The following is a 27,844-nucleotide window of genomic DNA, read 5'->3' as shown; positions in this document are numbered from 1 at the left end:
ACCATATAAGCCTCCCTGTCATAGTGTAAGTCTACCACCATATAAGCCTCCCTGTCATAGTGTAAGTCTACCACCATATAAGCCTCCCTGTCATAGTGTAAGTCTACCATCATATAGGCCTCCCTGTCATAGTGTTAGGCCCACCATATAAGCCTCCCTGTCATAGTGTTAGGCCCACCATATAAGCCTCCCTGTCATAGTGTTAGGCCCACCATATAAGCTTCCCTGTCATAGTGTAAGTCTACCACCATATAAGCCTCCCTGTCATAGTGTAAGTCTAACACCATATAAGCCTCCCTGTCATAGTGTAAGTCTACCACCATATAAGCCTCCCTGTCATAGTGTAAGTCTACCAACATATAAGCCTCCCTGTCATAGTGTAAGTCTACCATCATATAAGCCTCCCTGTCATAGTTTAAGTCTACCACCCTATAAGCCTCCCTGTCATAGTGTAAGGCCCACCATATAAGCCTCCCTGTCATAGTGTAAGTCTACCACCATATAAGCCTCCCTGTCATAGTGTAAGTCTACCACCATATAAGCCTCCCTGTCATAGTGTAAGTCTACCACCATATAAGCCTCCCTGTCATAGTGTAAGTCTACCCCCATATTAGCCTCCCTGTCATAGTGTAAGTCTACCACCATATAAGCCTTCCTGTCATAGTGTAAGTCTACCACCATATAAGCCTCCCTGTCATAGTGTAAGTCTACCACCATATAAGCCTCCCTGTCATAGTGTAAGTCTACCCCCATATAAGCCTCCCTGTCATAGTGTAAGGCCCACCATATAAGCCTCCCTGTCATAGTGTAAGTCTACCACCATATAAGCCTCCATGTCATAGTGTAAGTCTACCACCATATAAGCCTCCCTGTCATAGTGTAAGTCTACCACCATATAAGCCTCCCTGTCATAGTGTAAGTCTACCACCATATAAGCCTCCCTGTCATAGTGTTAGGCCCACCATATAAGCCTCCCTGTCATAGTGTAAGTGTACCACCATATAAGCTTCCCTGTCATATTGTAAGTCTACCACCATATAGGCCTCCCTGTCATAGTGTTAGGAAAAATAGAAAAAAGTGTAATTTCGGGTGTCATTCAATATGGAAAACGTCAATCGTACTCGCGATTAAAAAAAAAACCGGCATTGTCAGCTTCATTTAATAAAAATGATAGGGCGAATTTTAACCAAAAACAGTAAGTTCTAATTCTTAATTTACTGTAATAGTCAATGTCATTTAAATATAAATCTAAATCTATCTCGATCTCTTAAACAAAATCAAAAGCGATATTTTGCTAGTCGATAGTAAATCTAAAAGGCAGATCGGCTTTTGGTTGGAAATCTACCTTCAATTGTAGATGGCTCGTAAAGTTAGTTTGATCATGATTTGCACTTAGTAAAGTACGAATAAAATGCAAAGACGAATTTATTTTCTAACAAAAAATTTTAATTTTCACTTATTATCATTATCCCTACCCAGACGAGGCCGCGCGCAATCCGTTTCGCATAGGGCCCCGCAATCCGTAGGACCGCCCTGGGGAAGAGCTTACAGCTATATCATACAAGAATGTAATAGTTATTTTCCTTTTGGATATTAAAAAACAATGAATTATCAATAATTAATTAACTAATTTGGTTAATTTCTTAATTGATTCATGATTTGTTAGGTGCAATATATAATTGTTTAAAATTTCAACTTGATCTGAGAATGGGTGCTGGAGAAATAAAATGTACAATTATTTAAGGGGGCAAAGCCCGACATATTTAACAATATCTGTGAATACTGAAGGATTAGTTTCCCTTGTTGGTATCTAGCAAAATAATTATTAACAAGTAATTAGATGACAAGTTGGTTAATTATTTTTATTGATTAATATATTGTTTATAACAATAAATAATTGTGCAAAGTTTCAACTTGATCCGAGAATAAGTGTGGGAGAACACAGACAGACAGAAAGAATGACAGATAGAGTGAGTTGATATAAGCTTTGTAAAACAGACTGTTATGATGAAAATTAAACAAGAATTTAACAAGTATAGTACTTTATGTTGCAAACAGACTGAGCTTCATAACAATACGTCGCCCTTATATTGTTTTATATTCATTTTGGACAATTCTTTTGTCTTTGGGGTGGGGAGGAGATATTTCCTTTCTGAAACTTTGACTCGGTATGTTTGAACAAGTTATCCAGGCCAGACAAAGAAATTTAGGGTAAATATTCAGGTTAAAATAATAATATTAAAAAAAAAATTACACTTTTTACAATGCGCTGAGAGACTTTGTCCTGCTTAGGAATTCAAAATAACAGCGTGAAGTGCTTTAAAATATTTTTTTTTGATGTTAAAGTAGATAAAAAAAAAAGGTCATCAAAACGCTCGGAGCCATCAGCCTTGAAGTTGTTATACATTTGAATATATGCTTGTTGAAATCCATCTTGACCTAGACTTTATATAATTTATCTATTTATCGATTTCTTGAAGTACATTCAAACTTTGGTGAGCTAGTTTCTCAGGGGAGAGAATGACTACAGACAATCCAGACTTTCTACTGCATTCTTCGCCTCTAATCTAAATACTTAGGCTTCGTTTAAAATGTGTGTCTGTGTGTATCTGTGAGAATGTGTACATGTGGATATGAATTTGAACCACGTTTTTAAGCTAAGTATAAATATGATTGAACTTGTAGTTGGCATCTAAAGTAGCACAATGGATAAAGTAACTCTGTTTCTTGTGGCGGCACTTTTTGTGACGGCTACTTTAGCGGCACCAAAGAAAATCGAGGTTTGATTAACAATGAAACTATTTGACCAAGATTATTTGTACGTGTTCTGCAGTAATAGTGTGGTTCCTGTTGCTTTCAATCATAGTATGCGTCTTAGAAAACAGACAGATTAATGTAGCTGTGCTGCTAGAGTAGCTTGTCAGACGGAAGGTCCTTGAGACTGAAAACTTAAAGAAGGACGCGTTTGGTGGGCGATGAATGAGTCTCAGGAACTCAAACTGGTAGCATAGGCACAATACGTCTAAAGAGAATATTTAAAGAGATATTGTCAATATTACATTGAATAATAAATGTTTGTTTCAAAACTTAAGCATTATATTCCTCGTCATCAGTTTTCCAAAGAAATAAATATCACAAAACGTCCGCAATATTGAGAGGTTTTCAAAATAAATAAGGGCAATAAGCGACAGTCCTCATTTTAAACAGTTTGGGAGACCAACACACATATAATGTTTGCTTTGTAACATTTTTTTCGCTATGGATCGAACAAAAAAAATCGCAAAATCAAAACACAGCTGATATCAAATTTGGAGACTCCATGGTCAAAAGACCATATTCTCAGTTCATTAATCATATTTATCGAGATTTAAACATTTCTGTTACTGCGTTTTTTTTTAATTTCTAACAAATAAATTTCTAAAAGAGTTTTTGTTTTAATTCAACAGGTGTCATTTATAGATCATGGTGAGTTTATATATTATTTTTTAAAATATGTTTTAGTTACAAATAGATTTCAATAGGTCCATGCTCTTGTCTAGATCGCTGGAACCAATAGCTAGCTTCCTGAAAGTAAGACTTAAAAAATATTAAATGCTTTGTTTCATATAACTTCACTGCGCACACATTTACATTGTAAACGAATACTCCAAACAAATGCATAGATCTGTTTTTAAAAAGAAATGAACTTCTGTGTCAATGGGGTTTTAATATTTACTTCATGATTGGACAGTAGTTGCCGCTTTGCAACCATGTCTCTTAAGACTCTAAGCAAATGATGAGGCTCGCTTTAACAGGCATCATTTAAAGCAGTCTGTGATGAGAGCGAGCTGTCTGATGACTCTCGGGTTTTAATCTAGGTGATTTAGAACTCTGGGATTTTTAGAACACCCCTGAGTTCACCCAACTCTGATGGGCACTTGAGATTATTGTATTTATGTGTATTTTTCTGTTGGGTTGTCTTTATATGAGAAAAGAGTCCTTGTAATCACAACAAATTTCCGTAAGGATCAATAAAGCAGTCTTAGTCTTAGTCTTAGTCTTTTTTGGGGGAAGGTGGTTGGTGGTTGTGCTGGCCACATGTCACCATTATTAACTGTCTGCCATACAAACAGATGTCATGTACATTTTTTTCTGTCTGTGATGGTTCCAAGTAGATACAATGGAAAATCACTTATCTTTTTTTTTTGAGGGTTCAAATCCTAAGACACTCTGAAGACCAAGAAGCACGGGGAGTCCATCTCATTTTCCTTCTCTATACCACATTTGTCATTGGACAAGTTGTTGAGACTTTCTTTCTCGCCTGGTACCACATTTGTCATTGGACAAGTTGTGGAGACTTTCTTTCTCGCCTGGTACCACATTTGTCATTGGACAAGTTGTTGAGACTTTCTTTCTCGCCTGGTACCACATTTGTCATTGGACAAGTTGTTGAGACTTTCTTTCTCGCCTGGTACCACATTTGTCATTGGACAAGTTGTGGAGACTTTCTTTCTCGCCTGGTACCACATTTGTCATTGGACAAGTTGTGGAGACTTTCTTTCTCGCCTGGTACCACATTTGTCATTGGACAAGTTGTTGAGACTTTCTTTCTCGCCTGGTACCACATTTGTCATTGGACAAGTTGTTGAGACTTTCTTTCTCGCCTGGTACCACATTTGTCATTGGACAAGTTGTGGAGACTTTCTTTCTCGCCTGGTACCACATTTGTCATTGGACAAGTTGTTGAGACTTTCTTTCTCGCCTGGTACCACATTTGTCATTGGACAAGTTGTTGAGACTTTCTTTCTCGCCTGGTACCACATTTGTCATTGGACAAGTTGTTGAGACTTTCTCGCCTGGTGCAATGAACTCAGCTCCATAGGACTCCCCCCCCCCACCGTGTTTTGCTACCTAACTTAAGTCTCCTCTTACGAGCTTTTCTACCCGCAGGGAGACGTTGAGGCTGTAAAGATTTTTCTTGACCTGAAAGTTGAGTCAGAGAATCTTGAAACTCTAAGCTGGTGGAAGCTCCCGCCTTCCTAACTCTCGGGCTGGAAGTGAGAATTTAGGCCGATGAACCAGGGGAACCGCTAGGAGTCTGCAATAAAACTGCTCAATGTATTGAATTGTATTGTTACAGGACTGTCTTCCATTCCCGTCAATGCTAACAGTGTGGTTCCATTTAGCTTTTTAACAGAGATTCTTTTTTGTTTCCCTATTGGTCTAATCGTCTCCTCTAAAGAACGTTTCCACTTGAGTGCCATTAAGAGGCTGGGAGGCTTTTGCCAGCAACTTCCAAAGTCGTAATAGTCTAGAAAATAGACTGAGGCTCTTGAAACTCTAGACTCTAGGGCACTCTAGGCCAACGAAAGCTTCTTTCCGCCGACCTGTCTTAACAATGGTTCAGTCTTGAATGTGTCAAAGCAGATGACTATGTATCACATCTCTTATTACAAGTGCCTCGAAACCCAAGATATAGACGAGGCCGAAGGCCGAGTAAAATGGGTAACTTCATCATTATCCTTTAGCATATCACATTAACCATGCATCTTCCAGACATTAGTGTATTAAGAAGAAACAGCATCATTATTTAAAGGAAATAACTTCATTGTTTGTTTTTCACCAGATAACATAGAAGAAACTAACGATGGGGGTCTGGTCTACACGCCACACGGTACGGTCATTGTGGGAGATATCGAGATTGAACTGGTGAGTGAACTAATAGGCTAAAACTTTACTTAATGGTTAATGGCATAAAGCTCATATCAAAGATAACTTACATCTAGTAGTTTAATGATTCTGATATAACATGTAGGCCTACTACCATTGATCAAATCATTTAGAGGCGAGTTTCTTTTTTTCACTAATAACACAAACTCTTTATGTGTATTAGACTAGGAATGGTATCCTCAATCCAAGTCACCGATGGCCTCAAGGTAGAATCTACTACACCATAAGTCAAAATTATTGTAAGTAATTCTGTACATTATTTCTGGTCTAATTGTAGACTTTTATAGTGTACTAGTCGAGTAGCATACGCCGCGCAGCCTTAGGCCACTGCAACCTATGCCACCGCAGTGGGTCCCGAACTGTCATAGGACCCGCGCTAATTCTATATAAATTATTAAATTAAACCATTTTATAACTTATAACAGATTTCCCGCGGCCTCCTGTCGATTTAGCATAGTGTCCATGTTGCATGTATTCCACACATTGGAGAGACGTATATATTTATTAAATACATTATTTTATGTCATGATGTCGAATGCCAAAATTCAGGGGGCCCCTAAAAAGTCCAAGCTCCCAAGGCCCCCAAATCCCTTGCTACGCCACTGAAAGTAGGTCAAAACGTTGTGAAAAACGAGCAGTCTCCTATATGGTCCAATTGGATTTAAAGAACATAAAGAGTTTTAAAAGAAAGCCAGAAAGGTCTTTTCAACATTTTTATAAAGAGCTTCAAAAGAAAGCCAGAAAGGTCGTTTAAACATTTTTTTAAAGAGCTTCAAAAGAAAGCCAGAAAGGTCTTTTCAACATTTTTATAAAGAGCTTAAAAAGAAAGCCAGAAAGGTCTTTTCAACATTTTTATAACTTTTTCTTTCGTTAAGCTTTGAACATAAACACACAAAACATGTTGAGCGCAGTCGTCCCTCACTAGAGGGCGTTTTTACGTACTGAAGACTCCGTGTTTCAGTGATTTGGACAACAAACAATCACACTTGTTTTCCTGGACTACAGGATGTACAAATCTTAGTACGTGGTTTTAAGAAAACTAGAATCATTTTTTTTTAGCACAAATAAAAGGTTGCTAAAGGGAGTTATAATGTTCTTCAGTTCATAAAACCTTCATTAATGTATAACTACGGACTAAATATTGTGTTGATTTGTAACTTTTAGGTGTCTAGACATGTACATTTCCTCTAAAGTAAAAATGTTACTAATTTCAAATCAACAATAAACTCTTGGCCTTTTCGTCACTTCCTATAATTAGTTCAACATAGTAAACAAAAGGTGAAAAGTCAAAAACAAAGACTACATTTTCACAACTGATCACTAACCTAGAGAGGTGACATTTCACACATAAACTTTTACTGCGTGACAAAATACTTTATCACTATATCAGAAAGATCACTTCCGTAATAATTGGATGAATTAAACATAATGTTTTACATACATTTGTGACAGTGGAAATATATTTTTAGCGCAAATTTCATGCTTATAGCATGCTTGGTGCACTATGATTCAATTACTTTTGTGGAGCAGTTAAAAAGGGGGGGGGTATTTGGGGAAAGTTGTAAGTGTTGCCTTTTCAAAAGCTATTTAATTTATTTTTTTTAAATGATCAAGTCTCAGCCTCCACGATAGTAAAGTGACGTGCTAACCACTGAGCCATTCAAGTACTTATAAAAATAAAAGGTTTTATAGTTTAAAAAGTCTAGAGTTTAAAATTTGTAGTGAACGACCTGATTCTCCAAACAGAGTTTTCATTTAGACAACTTGATCTATATATTTCTATTTGAACATTTGAAAAATGGTCGATTAACTAAGTTGTTAGTGCGTCGTGCTAATTATGCGAAGAATCTCGTGGGTTCGATCCCCTTAATGTCTTTTGTTTTCTTTATTTTAACTATAGGACAAATAAAATATAAATGTTTAGTCTACTAGAAATAATTTCCCTTTTATATTTTATCTTTCGTGTGAGAATAGCTTCGGCAATTCACGACACTATCATAGCTGCCATGAGGGAACTGGAGCATGATATCAATGGAGCATCAGGTCACTGCATTCAATTCATTCCTAGGACTAACCAGGTCACTTATATAGAGATCCATGCAGGAACAGGGTAAGTACATCTCATCAGGAAGGTGTATGTGTTTCCACGTGCTAGAAAATGCATTCTCATCCAACCATGTTTTCGAGGCATGCCGGGTGATTTTTGTTGTTTAAATAAGGTGTATCTTCACAGACTTCTTTGTTTCCAAGTAGGATCCTCTTGTCTTTGTAGTATCAGCATGTTCTAAATAGACAAAGTAATATTTCAATGCAAATATTATCTCATCATTTAAGAATTTTCTAAACATATTAATTTATGTTTTATAATAATGACTCAAGCTAATTGGTAAATTAATTTGTCATTACTCATTCTTCGGTCAAAAGTGGCAGCGGCAGAAAAGTAAAGGGGGAATTGAGAAGGGAGTTAACAACCTCCATTTTGAAATGCTAAGCGGTGAAATCTGTCAGAAGGGAAGTGACCCACAAGTCTTGGAGCTAATCGCTCAAAAGCGATTTAACAAAGAGTGAAAACCTACAACTCAAAAGCTAACGCAATGTTAGTCTTAGAAGTTGATTCTTTATTCAGACAACATCGGAAGTGATTAAATGATTATCAAGTTGATGGGAAGGGGGGGGGGAGAGCCATCTCTCTTGACCCTTGACGAACTCTCACTAAGTTTGACTGGCATGTTACTTGAAATGGGGAAAATGAAAGACATTTCTTTTCTTGACTTATTCCCAAAAGTTCTGAAAACATTCCCGTGAAATGTCAACTTCTGTAAGTCTACCACCATATAAGCCTCCCTGTCATAGTGTAAGTCTACAACCATATAAGCCTCCCTGTCATAGTGTAAGTCTACCACCATATAAGCCTCCCTGTCATAGTGTAAGTCTACCACCATATAAGCCTCCCTGTCATAGTGTAAGTCTACTACCATATAGGCCTCCCTGTCATAGTGTAAGTCTACCACCATATAAGCCTCCCTGTCATAGTGTAAGTCTACCACCATATAAGCCTCCCTGTCATAGTGTAAGTCTACCACCATATAAGCCTCCCTGTCATAGTGTAAGTCTACCACCATATAAGCCTCCCTGTCATAGTGTAAGTCTACCACCATATAAGCCTCCTTGTCATAGTGTAAGTCTACCACCATATAAGCCTCCCTGTCATAGTGTAAGTCTACCATCATATAAGCCTCCCTGTCATAGCGTAAGTCTACCACCATATAAGCCTCCCTGTCATAGTGTAAGGCCCACCATTTAAGCCTCCCTGTCATAGTGTAAGTCTACCATCATATAAGCCTCCCTGTCATAGTGTTAGGCCCACCATATAAGCCTCCCTGTCATAGTGTAAGTCTACCATCATATAAGCCTCCCTGTCATAGTGTTAGGCCCACCATATAAGCCTCCCTGTCATAGTGTAAGTCTACCACCATATAAGCCTCCCTGTCATAGTGTAAGTCTACCAACATATAAGCCTCCCTGTCATAGTGTAAGTCTACCATCATATAAGCCTCCCTGTCATAGTTTAAGTCTACCACCCTATAAGCCTCCCTGTCATAGTGTAAGGCCCACCATATAAGCCTCCCTGTCATAGTGTAAGTCTACCACCATATAAGCCTCCCTGTCATAGTGTAAGTCTACCACCATATAAGCCTCCCTGTCATAGTGTAAGTCTACCACCATATAAGCCTCCCTGTCATAGTGTAAGTCTACCCCCATATTAGCCTCCCTGTCATAGTGTAAGTCTACCACCATATAAGCCTCCCTGTCATAGTGTAAGTCTACCACCATATAAGCCTCCCTGTCATAGTGTAAGTCTACCACCATATAAGCCTCCCTGTCATAGTGTAAGTCTACCCCCATATAAGCCTCCCTGTCATAGTATAAGGCCCACCATATAAGCCTCCCTGTCATAGTGTAAGTCTACCACCATTTAAGCCTCCATGTCATAGTGTAAGTCTACCACCATATAAGCCTCCCTGTCATAGTGTAAGTCTACCACCATATAAGCCTCCCTGTCATAGTGTAAGTCTACCACCATATAAGCCTCCCTGTCATAGTGTTAGGCCCACCATATAAGCCTCCCTGTCATAGTGTAAGTCTACCACCATATAAGCCTCCCTGTCATAGTGTAAGTCTACCACCATATAAGCCTCCTTGTCATAGTGTAAGTCTACCACCATATAAGCCTCCCTGTCATAGTGTAAGTCTACCATCATATAAGCCTCCCTGTCATAGCGTAAGTCTACCACCATATAAGCCTCCCTGTCATAGTGTAAGGCCCACCATTTAAGCCTCCCTGTCATAGTGTAAGTCTACCATCATATAAGCCTCCCTGTCATAGTGTTAGGCCCACCATATAAGCCTCCCTGTCATAGTGTAAGTCTACCATCATATAAGCCTCCCTGTCATAGTGTTAGGCCCACCATATAAGCCTCCCTGTCATAGTGTAAGTCTACCACCATATAAGCCTCCCTGTCATAGTGTTAGGCCCACCATATAAGCCTTCCTGTCATAGTGTAAGTCTACCATCATATAAGCCTCCCTGTCATAGTGTAAGGCCCACTATATAAGCCTCCCTGTCATAGTGTAAGTCTACCACCATATAAGCCTCCCTGTCATAGTGTAAGGCCCACCATATAAGCCTCCCTGTCATAGTGTAAGTCTACCACCATATAAGCCTCCCTGTCATAGTGTAAGTCTACCACCATATAAGCCTCCGTTTCATAGTGTAAGTCTACCACCATATAAGCCTCCCTCTCATAGTGTTAGGCCCACCATATAAGCCTCCCTGTCATAGTGTAAGTCTACCACCATATAAGCCTCCCTGTCATAGTGTAAGTCTACCTCCATATAGGCCTCCCTGTCATAGTGTTAGGACCACCATATAAGCCTCCCTGTCATAGTGTAAGTCTACCACCATATACGCCTCCCTGTCAAAGTGTAAGTCTACCACCATATAAGCCTCCTTGTCATAGTGTAAGTCTACCACCATATAAGCCTCCCTGTCATAGTGTAAGTCTACCATCATATAGGCCTCCCTGTCATAGTGTTAGGCCCACCATATAAGCCTCCCTGTCATAGTGTTAGGCCCACCATATAAGCCTCCCTGTCATAGTGTTAGGCCCACCATATAAGCCTACCTGTCATAGTGTAAGTCTACCACAATATAAGCCTCCCTGTCATAGTGTAAGTCTACCACCATATAGGTCTCCCTGTCATAGTGTAAGTCTACCACCATATAAGCCTCCCTGTCATAGTGTAAGTCTACCACCATATAAGCCTCCCTGTCATATTGTTAGGCCCACCATATAAGCCTCCCTGTCATAGTGTTAATCCCACCATATAAGCCTCCCTGTCATAGTGTAAGTCTACCACCATATAAGCCTCCCTGTCATAGTGTAAGGCTCACCATATAAGCCTCCCTGTCATAGTGTAAGTCTACCACCATATAAGCCTCCCTGTCATAGTGTAAGTGTACCACCATATAAGCCTCCCTGTCATAGTGTAAGTCTACCACCATATAAGCCTCCCTCTCATAGTGTTAGGCCCACCATATAAGCCTCCCTGTCATAGTGTAAGTCTACCACCATATAAGCTTCCCTGTCATAGTGTAAGTCTACCACCATATAGGCCTCCCTGTCATAGTGTTAGGACCACCATATAAGCCTCCCTGTCATAGTGTAAGTCTACCACCATATAAGCCTCCCTGTCATAGTGTAAGTCTACCACCATATAAGCCTCCCTGTCATAGTGTAAGTCTACCATCATATAGGCCTCCCTGTCATAGTGTTAGGCCCACCATATAAGCCTCCCTGTCATAGTGTTAGGCCCACCATATAAGCCTCCCTGTCATAGTGTTAGGCCCACCATATAAGCTTCCCTGTCATAGTGTAAGTCTACCACCATATAAGCCTCCCTGTCATAGTGTAAGTCTAACACCATATAAGCCTCCCTGTCATAGTGTAAGTCTACCACCATATAAGCCTCCCTGTCATAGTGTAAGTCTACCAACATATAAGCCTCCCTGTCATAGTGTAAGTCTACCATCATATAAGCCTCCCTGTCATAGTTTAAGTCTACCACCCTATAAGCCTCCCTGTCATAGTGTAAGGCCCACCATATAAGCCTCCCTGTCATAGTGTAAGTCTACCACCATATAAGCCTCCCTGTCATAGTGTAAGTCTACCACCATATAAGCCTCCCTGTCATAGTGTAAGTCTACCACCATATAAGCCTCCCTGTCATAGTGTAAGTCTACCCCCATATTAGCCTCCCTGTCATAGTGTAAGTCTACCACCATATAAGCCTTCCTGTCATAGTGTAAGTCTACCACCATATAAGCCTCCCTGTCATAGTGTAAGTCTACCACCATATAAGCCTCCCTGTCATAGTGTAAGTCTACCCCCATATAAGCCTCCCTGTCATAGTGTAAGGCCCACCATATAAGCCTCCCTGTCATAGTGTAAGTCTACCACCATATAAGCCTCCATGTCATAGTGTAAGTCTACCACCATATAAGCCTCCCTGTCATAGTGTAAGTCTACCACCATATAAGCCTCCCTGTCATAGTGTAAGTCTACCACCATATAAGCCTCCCTGTCATAGTGTTAGGCCCACCATATAAGCCTCCCTGTCATAGTGTAAGTGTACCACCATATAAGCTTCCCTGTCATATTGTAAGTCTACCACCATATAGGCCTCCCTGTCATAGTGTTAGGACCACCATATAAGCCTCCCTGTCATAGTGTAAGTCTACCACCATATAAGCCTCCCTGTCATAGTGTAAGTCTACCACCAAATAAGCCTCCCTGTCATAGTGTAAGTCTACCATCATATAGGCCTCCCTGTCATAGTGTTAGGCCCACCATATAAGCCTCCCTGTCATAGTGTTAGGCCCACCATATAAGCCTCCAATTCATAGTGTTAGGCCCACCATATAAGCTTCCCTGTCATAGTGTAAGTCTACCACCATATAAGCCTCCCTGTCATAGTGTAAGTCTACCCCCATATTAGCCTCCCTGTCATAGTGTAAGTCTACCACCATATAAGCCTCCCTGTCATAGTGTAAGTCTACCACCATATAAGCCTCCCTGTCATAGTGTAAGTCTACCACCATATAAGCCTCCCTGTCATAGTGTAAGTCTACCCCCATATAAGCCTCCCTGTCATAGTATAAGGCCCACCATATAAGCCTCCCTGTCATAGTGTAAGTCTACCACCATTTAAGCCTCCATGTCATAGTGTAAGTCTACCACCATATAAGCCTCCCTGTCATAGTGTAAGTCTACCACCATATAAGCCTCCCTGTCATAGTGTAAGTCTACCACCATATAAGCCTCCCTGTCATAGTGTTAGGCCCACCATATAAGCCTCCCTGTCATAGTGTAAGTCTACCACCATATAAGCCTCCCTGTCATAGTGTAAGTCTACCACCATATAAGCCTCCTTGTCATAGTGTAAGTCTACCACCATATAAGCCTCCCTGTCATAGTGTAAGTCTACCATCATATAAGCCTCCCTGTCATAGCGTAAGTCTACCACCATATAAGCCTCCCTGTCATAGTGTAAGGCCCACCATTTAAGCCTCCCTGTCATAGTGTAAGTCTACCATCATATAAGCCTCCCTGTCATAGTGTTAGGCCCACCATATAAGCCTCCCTGTCATAGTGTAAGTCTACCATCATATAAGCCTCCCTGTCATAGTGTTAGGCCCACCATATAAGCCTCCCTGTCATAGTGTAAGTCTACCACCATATAAGCCTCCCTGTCATAGTGTTAGGCCCACCATATAAGCCTTCCTGTCATAGTGTAAGTCTACCATCATATAAGCCTCCCTGTCATAGTGTAAGGCCCACTATATAAGCCTCCCTGTCATAGTGTAAGTCTACCACCATATAAGCCTCCCTGTCATAGTGTAAGGCCCACCATATAAGCCTCCCTGTCATAGTGTAAGTCTACCACCATATAAGCCTCCCTGTCATAGTGTAAGTCTACCACCATATAAGCCTCCGTTTCATAGTGTAAGTCTACCACCATATAAGCCTCCCTCTCATAGTGTTAGGCCCACCATATAAGCCTCCCTGTCATAGTGTAAGTCTACCACCATATAAGCCTCCCTGTCATAGTGTAAGTCTACCTCCATATAGGCCTCCCTGTCATAGTGTTAGGACCACCATATAAGCCTCCCTGTCATAGTGTAAGTCTACCACCATATAAGCCTCCCTGTCAAAGTGTAAGTCTACCACCATATAAGCCTCCTTGTCATAGTGTAAGTCTACCACCATATAAGCCTCCCTGTCATAGTGTAAGTCTACCATCATATAGGCCTCCCTGTCATAGTGTTAGGCCCACCATATAAGCCTCCCTGTCATAGTGTTAGGCCCACCATATAAGCCTCCCTGTCATAGTGTTAGGCCCACCATATAAGCCTACCTGTCATAGTGTAAGTCTACCACAATATAAGCCTCCCTGTCATAGTGTAAGTCTACCACCATATAGGTCTCCCTGTCATAGTGTAAGTCTACCACCATATAAGCCTCCCTGTCATAGTGTAAGTCTACCACCATATAAGCCTCCCTGTCATATTGTTAGGCCCACCATATAAGCCTCCCTGTCATAGTGTTAATCCCACCATATAAGCCTCCCTGTCATAGTGTAAGTCTACCACCATATAAGCCTCCCTGTCATAGTGTAAGGCTCACCATATAAGCCTCCCTGTCATAGTGTAAGTCTACCACCATATAAGCCTCCCTGTCATAGTGTAAGTGTACCACCATATAAGCCTCCCTGTCATAGTGTAAGTCTACCACCATATAAGCCTCCCTCTCATAGTGTTAGGCCCACCATATAAGCCTCCCTGTCATAGTGTAAGTCTACCACCATATAAGCTTCCCTGTCATAGTGTAAGTCTACCACCATATAGGCCTCCCTGTCATAGTGTTAGGACCACCATATAAGCCTCCCTGTCATAGTGTAAGTCTACCACCATATAAGCCTCCCTGTCATAGTGTAAGTCTACCACCATATAAGCCTCCCTGTCATAGTGTAAGTCTACCATCATATAGGCCTCCCTGTCATAGTGTTAGGCCCACCATATAAGCCTCCCTGTCATAGTGTTAGGCCCACCATATAAGCCTCCCTGTCATAGTGTTAGGCCCACCATATAAGCTTCCCTGTCATAGTGTAAGTCTACCACCATATAAGCCTCCCTGTCATAGTGTAAGTCTAACACCATATAAGCCTCCCTGTCATAGTGTAAGTCTACCACCATATAAGCCTCCCTGTCATAGTGTAAGTCTACCAACATATAAGCCTCCCTGTCATAGTGTAAGTCTACCATCATATAAGCCTCCCTGTCATAGTTTAAGTCTACCACCCTATAAGCCTCCCTGTCATAGTGTAAGGCCCACCATATAAGCCTCCCTGTCATAGTGTAAGTCTACCACCATATAAGCCTCCCTGTCATAGTGTAAGTCTACCACCATATAAGCCTCCCTGTCATAGTGTAAGTCTACCACCATATAAGCCTCCCTGTCATAGTGTAAGTCTACCCCCATATTAGCCTCCCTGTCATAGTGTAAGTCTACCACCATATAAGCCTTCCTGTCATAGTGTAAGTCTACCACCATATAAGCCTCCCTGTCATAGTGTAAGTCTACCACCATATAAGCCTCCCTGTCATAGTGTAAGTCTACCCCCATATAAGCCTCCCTGTCATAGTGTAAGGCCCACCATATAAGCCTCCCTGTCATAGTGTAAGTCTACCACCATATAAGCCTCCATGTCATAGTGTAAGTCTACCACCATATAAGCCTCCCTGTCATAGTGTAAGTCTACCACCATATAAGCCTCCCTGTCATAGTGTAAGTCTACCACCATATAAGCCTCCCTGTCATAGTGTTAGGCCCACCATATAAGCCTCCCTGTCATAGTGTAAGTGTACCACCATATAAGCTTCCCTGTCATATTGTAAGTCTACCACCATATAGGCCTCCCTGTCATAGTGTTAGGACCACCATATAAGCCTCCCTGTCATAGTGTAAGTCTACCACCATATAAGCCTCCCTGTCATAGTGTAAGTCTACCACCAAATAAGCCTCCCTGTCATAGTGTAAGTCTACCATCATATAGGCCTCCCTGTCATAGTGTTAGGCCCACCATATAAGCCTCCCTGTCATAGTGTTAGGCCCACCATATAAGCCTCCAATTCATAGTGTTAGGCCCACCATATAAGCTTCCCTGTCATAGTGTAAGTCTACCACCATATAAGCCTCCCTGTCATAGTGTAAGTCTACCACCATATAAGCCTCCCTGTCATAGTGTAAGTCTACCACCATATAAGCCTCCCTGTCATAGTGTAAGTCTACCACCATATAAGCCTCCCTGTCATAGTGTAAGTCTACCATCATATAAGCCTCCCTGTCATAGTTTAAGTCTACCACCCTATAAGCCTCCCTGTCATAGTGTAAGGCCCACCATATAAGCCTCCCTGTCATAGTGTAAGTCTACCACCATATAAGCCTCCCTGTCATAGTGTAAGTCTACCACCATATAAGCCTCCCTGTCATAGTGTAAGTCTACCACCATATAAGCCTCCCTGTCATAGTGTAAGTCTACCCCCATATAAGCCTCCCTGTCATAGTGTAAGGCCCACCATATAAGCCTCCCTGTCATAGTGTAAGTCTACCACCATATAAGCCTCCCTGTCATAGTGTAAGTCTACCACCATATAAGCCTCCCTGTCATAGTGTAAGTCTACCACCATATAAGCCTCCCTTTCATAGTGTAAGTCTACCACCATATAAGCCTCCCTGTCATAGTGTAAGTCTACCACCATATAAGCCTCCCTGTCATAGTGTAAGGCTCACCATATAAGCCTCCCTGTCATAGTGTAAGTCTACCACCATATAAGCCTCCCTGTCATAGTGTAAGTGTACCACCATATAAGCCTCCTTGTCATAGTGTAAGTCTACCACCATATAAGCCTCCCTCTCATAGTGTTAGGCCCACCATATAAGCCTCCCTGTCATAGTGTAAGTCTACCACCATATAAGCTTCCCTGTCATAGTGTAAGTCTACCACCATATAGGCCTCCCTGTCATAGTGTAAGTCTACCACCATATAGGCCTACCTGTCATAGTGTTAGGCCCACCATCACCAAGTTAATGGATGTTCGGACGCACTGTTTGCCCTTGAACTATTACAAACACTTTGACATCGAGTTTAAAAGAAAGTTTCTCTCTAAGTAATGACCAATGTAAAGATCAAGACTTATAGTATTATCTTGTCATATGTTTCTTTGTGTTGAGATTCTCAGTAGTGCAGATAAAATTTGTCGGTCAAAACTATCTTTTTTTTTACACAATTTGTCTCAATTATGAAACTGCCCTCTAATGTAATCTGTAATCAGTGTAAAGGTGCATCCACGATTTCATACAGCTCTTAAATCAATGTTTCTCAAACTTTTGCATGTCACGTCACACGCTCAGACCAAAAAAACATTCCTTCAGAACTCCATCAGCCACCTGGTGGGGGGGGGGAGGCTATAGTTACGTCTGTGGGGCAGCTAAAATAAAGCTATAGAAGTGGTGGGATCTGCCGATACTAAATTGTGAAAGTCATTGGAGGTACTGAGCATTGAAGTCTTTAACCGGCATGATAGTCAAAGGAGTATTTTTAGTTCAGCGGGACATCTTGTAGTGGCAGGTTTGTTGTTCAGTTCTGCGGGACATCTTGTAGTTGGCAGGTTTGTTCAGTTCTGCGGGACATCTTTTAGTTGGCAGGTTTGTTCAGTTCTGCGGGACATTTTGTAGTTGGCAGGTTTGTTCAGTTCTGCGGGACATCTTGTAGTTGGCAGGTTTGTTCAGTTCTGCGGGACATCTTGTAGTTGGCAGGTTTGTTCAGTTCTGCGGGACATCTTGTAGTTGGCAGGTTTGTTCAGTTCTGCGGGACATCTTGTAGTTGGCAGGTTTGTTCAGTTCTGCGGGACATCTTGTAGTGGCAGGTTTGTTGTTCAGTTCGGCGGGACATCTTGTAGTTGGCAGGTTTGTTCAGTTCTGCGGGACATCTTGTAGTGGCAGGTTTGTTGTTCAGTTCGGCGGGACATCTTGTAGTGGCAGGTTTGTTGTTCAGTTCGGCGGGACATCTTGTAGTTGGCAGGTTTGTTCAGTTCGGCGGGACATCTTGTAGTTGGCAGGTTTGTTCAGTTCTACGGGACATCTTGTAGTTGGCAGGTTTGTTCAGTTCTGCGGGACATCTTGTAGTTGGCAGGTTTGTTCACGCAGAAGACGTCAACAATGTTACGCTAGACATTTGATCGTTCTGATGTCAGAAAGGCTGGTAGAATCGCAATGGCGGAGTTTTATTTAAATATCTTCTACAGAAGAAGTTTTTAAATAGATCTAGTTGCAGACGCCTCTTTCGAAAACAGAAGATGAAACGACGCCACTTAAATGAAATGTTGAAAACCTCGTCGTTTTTATTAGATTTTTACTAATACTTTTTCTAATTTTTAATACTAAAATATGGACTACCACGCAAATACAATAATAACAAGGTTACAAAAGACAGTTTGTGTGGAAACACGAACTCAAAATCGGCCCCAAAGATGTCCACCCAGGCAGGCTTCAATATTTTTAGAAAGAACATCCAAATGAAATTATATCAAAGACAAATGAGAGATAAGAATGGAGAAAGAAGGTTAACTGATCTTGTGTAGTGCCCCAACGGTACAGCTGATCAAAGTATAGGTGCAAGTGAATGCAAAGTTAGATGTGAACCTGGCCTAACTAGTTCCCCTTTCAGACCTTGTGGTCTATAGGGCAGATGTGGTAAAGTTCATCTGTTTTTGTGGCCTACTGTTAGCGAGCGTGTCATGGAGCCAGCACAACGACCAACCGCCTATACTTTTCCCCAACTAATGTCAGTTAGAGCTGGGTAGACTCAGAGGCGCCCAAAGATTCCAAAGTTGAAAATCCCAGTCTTCACCAGGATTCGGTTCGGAAGCCAAGCGCTTTACCTCTCAGCCACCGCGCCTCCCCTGGCCTAACTGATGTCTTATAATTGATCTAATTGCTTTGAAAAGGCTCAATCTCTTATTCGAATCCTCAAAAAAAAAAAATAAATAATTTCCGCAATAAAAAAAATGTTCAGAAAAATGGAGTTTATAAGATCACTATTTATTTTAAATTAGGTCTAACTTATAATGCATACTAATTAGCTTTTTCTCTTTAAAAAAACTGCTTGCATAACTGATTTTAAAAATTAGATTTTTCGCTTTCAGGAAAAAAAAAAGCCGTTGCATCAGAACTTGGAATGGTATAAAATATTGTGATGTCGGATTTTCAATATCTTTTCTAGTTTACGAGATCTAAACGGGACAGACGGACAGACATTTCACACAAAACTAATAGCGTCTTTTCCCCTTTCGGGGGCCGCTAAAAAAGACTACACACGCTATCTAGGCGCGCACCCACAGTTCTAGAGATGCTTTAATTAATACACATAGTACATTCTGAACGCCGTAGCAAACGAAACTATTCTCACCTCTTCTTATGTACAAAGTAACTGAACAACTTAGGACTAGATCTAGATTTCGATAGAATGGAGAAATGGCCCACTAATATAGAAAGAGATGGGGAAATAGGGAACGACAAAGAGGGGGGGGAGACAAAGAGGGACGGAAAGACAGATAATGAGATATAAACAGACAGAGAGAGAGAAAGAGAAAGATAATCTTAATGGCATTATCAGGGATAGGAGTACGCGAAATAGCGTATTAATTAGGGCATAGCCTTGAACTTTACAGGTCGTGACCTATAAAGCTTTTTTTTTTATTAAGGTCTGTGTATTATCTGCTTTCTAATAAGAAGAAAAATTATGTCCAGAGCTCAGACGTCAGATAATATGCTCCGTATTATTCAATCAAATTTTTATTAAGTGCTTGATTTAAAAATGTGTAAATGCCCACTGTCCAACAGGTCTTAGATCTATCACTGACTCCTAGATCTCGATACATTGGAGTGCAATGTCCAAGGTGAAACATGGACTATACACTACAAAAATGTTTTGATTTGACGTTTTCCTGCTATATTAGTAACTTTTTATTATTTTGTTTAGTCCTAGTAGAGCTATGAAAATACTGTCGTAAAAGAAAAAAAAATCTGAAATTGGCTTTGGTAACTATTATAACAAGGAAAATATAAACAAATAAAAAAAAAAACAAAGCTTAACTAATGGAAAAAATCGCTAATTCACTGCCATACATCTCAATATAGCAGGAATAAGCTTCCTTTTTGAATATACAACAAAATTGATTAATTATCACTAAGTGATTAATTAATTGGTAATTTCAACTTGATCCGAGAATGGGAATTGGAAGGAAAAAACTTATAGAAAAATTTAAAAGGGCAATAACTCAAATACAGTCATATCTCGCAATAAGTAGCATTTTTTTCCTTTTTCAATACCGACCAAAATATTTAATTAGCAACAATTAATTAACTAATTATTTTTTATTTTTTTTTACTGATTCATGTTTTGTTAGGCACAATCAACTTGATTCTAAAATAAATCCGTTTGTAACACAATCATTTTACTAGACAGACAGAGTGATTTGATATAAGCTAAGTAAAAATTGGTCTAATATTTCACTGATAACAGAGCTAAAAATAAAATAAAAACTGTTTGATAAAAACAGAACTAGTTTTGATATTAGACAATTTCAAGAGAAAAAATCTTGCCAAAGGAAGTGTATTGAGTCTCGGGGACAGGGACACTCAAGCTGCCATATTCATAGAAGGTGCTGTCTTAGTGCCAAGTATAGAAGGTGCTGTCTTAGTGCCAAGTCTTAGTGCAGTGTTTCTCAACCAGCAACAGCCAAACTAATTATTTACAATGTTTTAAAAGTTATGTGTTGACTAATTGTTATCATCTATAGAGCGAGAAGCTGGTCTACGTATTTTTCAAGAGGGACAAAAAGAAACAAGATTCTAAACTAAATCCATGTTGGACAATGAACCAAGTAAAATGATATTGTTACTATTTTATTACCAATGTTTCAAAACAATTAAATCTTTGAAGTAAGGGACGTTGTTTCAATCTTCTAAGTAGAACTTTGGTCAAATGTTTTCAGGAGCAACAATGTCGAGTAAAAAAAACTTTTCGATTATTTTCTTTTAATAAGAATGGTCGCAATTCTCCCGATAGTCATCTATCGTTCTGTTGACGACTTTTGAGTGATACAAAAAAGGAGCTCGAAGATGACTTTACGACTATGACTCTCTTTACGTGAGCTATATCGTTCGTGGACACAATGTGCTCATTGTTTCTTTCACAAAATCTAGATCAAAGTTCTCTTCTATGTCTTAGCTTTTGATAAAGTTTCTATCAGCTCAATCTGTCTGCCTGGTACACAGTTTGTACGTTATTTCTCCCACTTCCCATTCTCGGAACAAGTTGAAACTTTGCACAAGAATTCATTGTCCCTAACAGCGCACGAATCCAGCAAGAAATGAAGAGTCACATAATTAATTAGTGATAATGAATCAATTGTGTCTGATTTAGAAAAAGGGAAATTAATCTTACAGTATCGAGAGAGCATGACTCTAAATGTACAGTTATTTTCCTTGTATAAGCTTAAATATTAGAAAAAATACTTTGCTCGTTTTCTGCTATTGGTCATTGGGCATCAAAGAAACGTTTATTATCAATGATACCAGGCATATGTTGTTGTTCCATGTGCTAGATTACATCAGTAGGCCTATAACGTAACCTAATAACCGAAAAAAGTGACACAGAAAGTAGAACTGATAGGAGCCATTGGAAACAGATAAGTAAACGTTCGTCTTTGGTGCGTACTATACTTTTGTGATGTCACCATTACACCAATTTACATCTTGCAGAAACGAGTCATCACTTATATGAAGATACCCCCTTTTGTTTCGACCGTAGATAAGGTCCAGGCTTTCATCTCACTTCTAAGAGGATGAACCATAGTCGTTACATGACTCAAAGTCTCAAAGGTGCTATAGATAGTCATATCGCTGTTGAGGCTGTATCTAATAAGTTAATTAGTCAACACATAACTTTTAAAAGATTTAAAATAATTAATTGTGCTCTTGTCTTGCACTGATTGGGCAAATTAAAAGTCTTTGCAGCAGTGCTTTAAAGCTGAACAAAAAGCGTTATAGTCATCATCATCACCCTCCATTTGAGTGATGGCTTGAGATGCTCTAATCCTCTATTGCAAAAGCCTTGGAAAGAAGCCCTACTGTTGTACGTGGTGCATGTTAATGCAAACAATACAATAACAATCTCAGAATAAGTTTCGTTGCTACAATTTGATTGGCATTTTATTATTATTATAATCTCATATTATGCATTGATTTGAACAAGAGACTGTTTTCAATAACATTGATCTTGTTACAACAATGTTACAACAGAGTTTTTATTGTCCTTGTTTCTAGGTGTCACTCAATCATTGGATTTAACAACCATGGTAAACAAGACGTTTCTATTGGCGCTGGCTGCGAGCTGAAGGGAATAATCATGCACGAGCTGATACACACCATTGGCTTCTGGCATGAGCAGAGCCGTCCAGACAGAGACAACTACATTAACATTGATCTTAATAACGTTAAAGCAGGTCAGGGTTAGGTGCAGGGCATTATATACAGATCTATATCTAAATATCAAAAAAATTCACAATAATACATGTATAGTATATCAGAAGTTAGGAATAGCATCTCCTTCTCTCTCTCTCTCTCTCTCTCTCTCAAAAAACGTTAGTCAATGAAGGTCACCTAGCAGTTTTCCTGTTGAGTTTACATTTTGCTCAGATCTTATTTATGCATTTGAAAACCATTGTGGCTGAACTGTTTTTTTTTGTTTCAAAATGTTTATGTAACGATGGCAGGGCCGGTGGGGCTACAGCCCAGGGGGACTCCACAAGGAATGGGGCCCCCACACAATAGAAAAAAAATCTCTATTTCAACGGGTCAGCAACTTACATTTTTGTTTAAAATATTTTTTTTTTCGCATTTTTTACCAACAATACTTTAAATTTTGAAGTTGTTAACTGTGTCAGCTTATACTCTCCCTCATAGTGTGCTCGTAATATACAACAGGAGCTCCGCATTTACTATATTGCGTAGTACACTTTATGTTACTAAAATATGCATATTCATTTTTTTTAAATATGGCGCGTGCTTTTAGATATTGATATTTTATTAATAAGTGGATTTTTATTAAAGCTTTCAAAAAAAAAAGTTTAGAGGCCTCCACAAAAAGTCAGTCTAGGGGCCTCCACAAAATGTCAGTCTAGGGGCCTCCACAAAATGTCAGTCTAGGGGCCTCCACAAAATGTCAGTCTAGGGGCCTCCACAAAAGTCAGTCTAGCGGCCTCCACAAAAGTAAGTCTAGGTACCTCCGCATACCTAAATCCGGCCCTGGGCGATGTATTTATTTTTTTGCCGACATAACTTCTCCAAAATAACGATAATCCTATTTTTAACCTGTCCTATTTTATTTTTAGCTTCTGGAAGCTAATGTGTAATAAACTCGACCCTTCCACATCTTATGAGATCTTGACCCGTACATTACTAGCATTTAGCATGTATCACTTGGTCTCTTAGAGAATTATTCTGAATCTTGGACGAGGCTAAAGAGTCAAGAGATTAGCACGACGTCTCTCCAGTCTTCTTTCTCCTTCTTCTTCTTCTTCTTCTTCATAAGTTTATGTTGGGGGGGTTCAGACAAGTACTCCTATACCTTCGATGACCTGGGCAGTGGTTTCCAGATATGGCAGCTCTTCATATAGTTTATGTTTAATATAGGTGGGCTTTGAGGCCAGTATCTTCGGGTCTCTCGGTAGAGTATGCAGCTTTGAAGGTCATTCTCTGGTGATGCTCCATAAGGGCAAATCTCACTAGTCCTTATTTAACTTCCGGAACATGTGTTGTCTCATTCTGTTGTGTCCGGTTCTGAAAAGAATTATTATAAGTTAGTTATGCCGGGACCGCTTGTAATAGGCATCTTTTTTTCTTGAACTTTGCGTCAGAGCTGGCCCATTTCTAGTTTATTCTACTCTTTTTTTTTCCCTTTAGACCAGTGATGCCCAACATGTCTAAGCATAGTTGGGGAGGGGAGGTGTATCTATATTTCCCACTTGCTGTCACGGGTACAACGCGTCAAAGAAATGGTCCAGTAGAAACGAACGTCTGCTGCTTGTGAAGAGAAGTTATCAAGGGAGTTAATACTCGGTCGTTGGTTTGTAGCCACAGTCAGTTAGTAGGCTACGGCTAAACCGATCTAGGCGTATTCTATTCTTAATAAACTAACTTTCAAATAACTTTCACAAATTTCTCTCTTAAAACAAAAGCTTAATATAACTTTTATTAATAATATATACAGATTTGACTTGATATGAGGCATAGATCTAGTAGTAACAAAATGAAATAATATTTTAAACAAAATCGATCTCACTTCATTCCTGAACTAGTTATCCGTTCAGCTATCCCCACGTGACTTCTTAACATCAGTTATGACAGACCAGCTCTTATTTTCATCATTCCATCATTCTACAACACCAAATTCTTTCTTTTCTTGTAGTTACTTTGGAAACACACACATACACAGTGATACACTCCAAAACAAAGGGGCCTGATAGCGCCACGTAACAGAGTTACTGGCCGAATAGGGCCCTAGAGCCTTGGGATAGACATCGCTGAGTTAGATCATCTTTTTTTTTTCAGAATCCAGACACGACTTTAACCTCCATCCCGTGACTGAGGCCACCACACTCAACACCGCCTATGACTTTGGCTCCATCATGCACTACGGGGTCTACACCTTTGCTCTGGACCGCTCCAAGCCGGTCATCACAGCCAAACCTGGGAAGGCATCAGACACTACGTCCATGGGCCAGAGGCTGAGTCTAAGTACTACTGATGTGCTGAAGATACAGAGGCTATACGGATGTACTGAAGGTAGGCCCCTTGAACTAGGACTGGTCTGTGGAAACAACTGTCCAACAATGATGTGTTACCAAAGATATAGTGTCAGTACAGGTGCACTAAAAACACGAGAATCTAAAGGAATTATTGTCAAAGTCTTCATTTTTAATTTTAAAAGCTTGTTTTGTTAATAATGTTAAAACCATATCTTATAGACAAAATAACTGAAATTGTTGAAGAGCCAAGGGCGCTACCTTTTGCGGACATATTTTCTTTTTTTTTAATATTGTAGCCTCCCTTATTTTGTTATACTATTGATTAAATAAAAAGCTGTTAGCTTTAGTCTAATGCAAACAAATAAACATGATTCTAAAAACTTTTTCCCCCACAGATACTACTCATATAACTAAACCAAGTAAGTATTTTTTTTGTTTGCTAATTAGGCTTACTAATCACTGGTCTGGTCACCTGTTATTAATACTTTGTAGATCAAAATGTCAAATTCTACAATTCACATAAACATTGCATGCTTTCGAAAATTAGACCAATGGAAAGTATAAGAAGACGTAAATATAGAACACTGAACAGTACATAAAGGATATATACAATATTAAAATAATTAAGAAAGCCCACATTACTATGCTTATCTACTAGTTGAAACTTGAATATTTCTATACTAGTTGGGCTCATAATACTTCTTCTCTTAATCCTGTGAAGTCCTAGGGGAGCGTAGTGCCGCCGCCACCACACCTCTCCTCCCAACTCGGTTCTGACCAGCTTTCTTCATCTGCTCCCAAGCCATTCCAGTATCCTCAGCTTCACTGATGAGTGACCTCTTCCAGGTTTGCTTGGGTCTGCCCACTTTCCTCTTTCCTTGCGGAAGTAACGTCTGTATTATATAAGAAGAAGATAAGAAGATAAGTGCCTGCCTTGCAACATTGGTAGCTAGTGTTCGCAGGTTGTGTGTCCTAACCAGCTCCACTTACGCTTTTTCATAATACATAGATAGTATATACAAAATATACCTTTTTTTAAATAGTTATAAATCTTCCGAGCCGCTCGAATCTGGTATACTTTGTTGTTGAACTTACTGGATTCACTTTTAGTCTTTATACAAGTAGTCAAGTTTCAAAAGGGGAGGTAAAGGTATAGTCTCTGATGAGATCATTCAGATCTTGTGATATTTCATTTGATTCAAAATCTCAGTTTGCGTATCTTCACTAATTTGACTTAGGGCGAAAATGACCACATGAAATTTTGGGGTCAAAACGTAATTTTCTTCTCTGTAATTTACAGGATTGAATAAGAACTAAGTTTCTTACTAACATTTCCAAAATTAATTTTAACAGTCAAAATTAGTAAACATAGAACAGTAAGATATTATTCCTGAGGACCACATGAAACCTATATTGTTAATACAATAAAATAGATGGAAATGGATGAATGAATCCTGAATTATCCTCGCAGTTCAATTCCCTGCTTTCGACTTTCAGCTACTTTAACCAAATGTACTTTTGAAAGCACTGAATGTGGTTTGGTCATCGAGCATACAACTTTTAACTGGATTCATGGCCGGGGTGTAATTGCAGATGGTCCACATGCTGGCTATTCTTTCGGTACAGGTAAGTGACTTTCTAATTTGTTGTATTGGTTTTCTGTGGCCTTGGTAAGCCAGTATGCCCTATCATCAGTACAAACTGAACATGTATATCAATAATTTGACATTTCATTTTCAAAGTGTTCCTGTAAATTTTGTTATAAGATTTTTTCTTCAAATATAGGAATATATATATTAAGTTGACTGTTCGTATAATATACTCGTGTTTCTACTTGTTCAGATTCCTATTTAATTGCGGTCCAGTCCCCGACACACGCCACTGGTGTAGCCAAGATTCACAGTCCTACCTACAGAAATGGTCCAGTCTGCGTAGACTTCTACTTCTACCAGAAAGGCCCAAGCTCGTATCTGGATGTAGTGGTTCAAGGTCCCCATCTGACTACCACTGTTGTCAAGAACTACCACAACAACTACCAAAACAACTGGGTGCACAGCAGGACGTCCGTCAACGTTCCAGTGGGAACTGAGTTCACGGTGAGTTCATGACGACATTCCTGTAAGTTCCGAGTTCACGGTGAGTTCATGACGACATTCCTGTTAGTTCTGAGTTCACGGTGAGTTCATGACGACATTCCTGTTAGTTCTGAGTTCACGGTGAGCTGATGCCGACATTCCTGTTAGTTCTGAGTTCACGGTGAGCTGATGCCGACATTCCTGTTAGTTCTGAGTTCACGGTGAGTTCATGACGACATTCCTGTTAGTTCTGAGTTCACGACGACATTCCTGTTAGTTCTGAGTTCACGGTGAGTTCATGACGACATTCCTGTTAGTTCTGAGCTCACGGTGAGTTCACGACGACATTCCTGTTAGTTCTGAGTTCACGGTGAGTTCATGACGACATCCCTGTTAGTTCTGAGTTCACGGTGAGTTCATAACGACATCCCTGTTAGTTCTGAGTTCATGGTGAGTTCATGACGACATCCCTGTTAGTTCTGAGTTCACGGTGAGTTCACGACGACATTCCTGTTAGTTCTGAGTTCACGGTGAGCTCATGACGACATTCCAGTGGGTTCACGAGCAGTGAATCTTGAAGGTGTGTGTATAACGAAAAAGTAAATGGAGGAAGGGTCACTGAGGGTCAGAGCATTAGAGTGGTACTAGCCAAAGAACACGTTGATGCTTAACTAGGAGGAGCGCCCTTATTTACTTCACAACACCCTGTACAATGAAACGACTGTTTATTTTTTTATTTAGTAATAGTAGAGACATACACAAATAATTTTGTTAGGCAAATGTCAGAGTTTCTGTGTTTAATGAATTCACAAGTTCTTAAATATATTTTTTTTCCCAGGTAACATTCCAGGCCCACATGGCGGCAGGCGATGTGGCTATAGATGATGTTCATATATACCAGGGACACTGTGTGTAGAATTCTCATATAGTTCTTTTTATCCATATTTTAGTATTAAGGCTATAATCTAATGGTATTCAATACATTTCTCAATAGTCATAAAACATTGTTTCTGTACTTTTTCTAAATACAACTCAAGATGGAAAAACTCAAGTTGCTTTTTATTTT

General features: G+C 39.9%; 1 protein-coding gene across 1 annotated transcript; it reads left to right on the top strand.

The window, feature by feature from the left end:
- The first annotated feature begins 2,628 nt into the window (after positions 1 to 2,628).
- Positions 2,629 to 27,829, top strand: LOC106057719 (hatching enzyme 1.2-like). Its single transcript, XM_056020074.1, has 11 exons — positions 2,629 to 2,780; positions 3,447 to 3,465; positions 5,606 to 5,688; positions 5,873 to 5,948; positions 7,684 to 7,819; positions 22,221 to 22,399; positions 24,507 to 24,740; positions 25,099 to 25,122; positions 26,201 to 26,329; positions 26,546 to 26,799; positions 27,617 to 27,829. The coding sequence occupies exons 1-11, from the start codon at positions 2,706 to 2,708 to the stop codon at positions 27,692 to 27,694; spliced, it is 1,287 nt and encodes a 428-aa protein (XP_055876049.1). The 5' UTR covers positions 2,629 to 2,705; the 3' UTR covers positions 27,695 to 27,829.
- Positions 27,830 to 27,844: the final 15 nt, after the last annotated feature.

This window comes from Biomphalaria glabrata, chromosome 2 (genome assembly GCF_947242115.1).
Source record: "Biomphalaria glabrata chromosome 2, xgBioGlab47.1, whole genome shotgun sequence".
NCBI lineage: Eukaryota > Metazoa > Mollusca > Gastropoda > Planorbidae > Biomphalaria > Biomphalaria glabrata.
The sequence above is the reverse complement of the archived record's forward strand: the minus strand, read 5'-3'. Positions and strand labels throughout refer to the sequence as shown.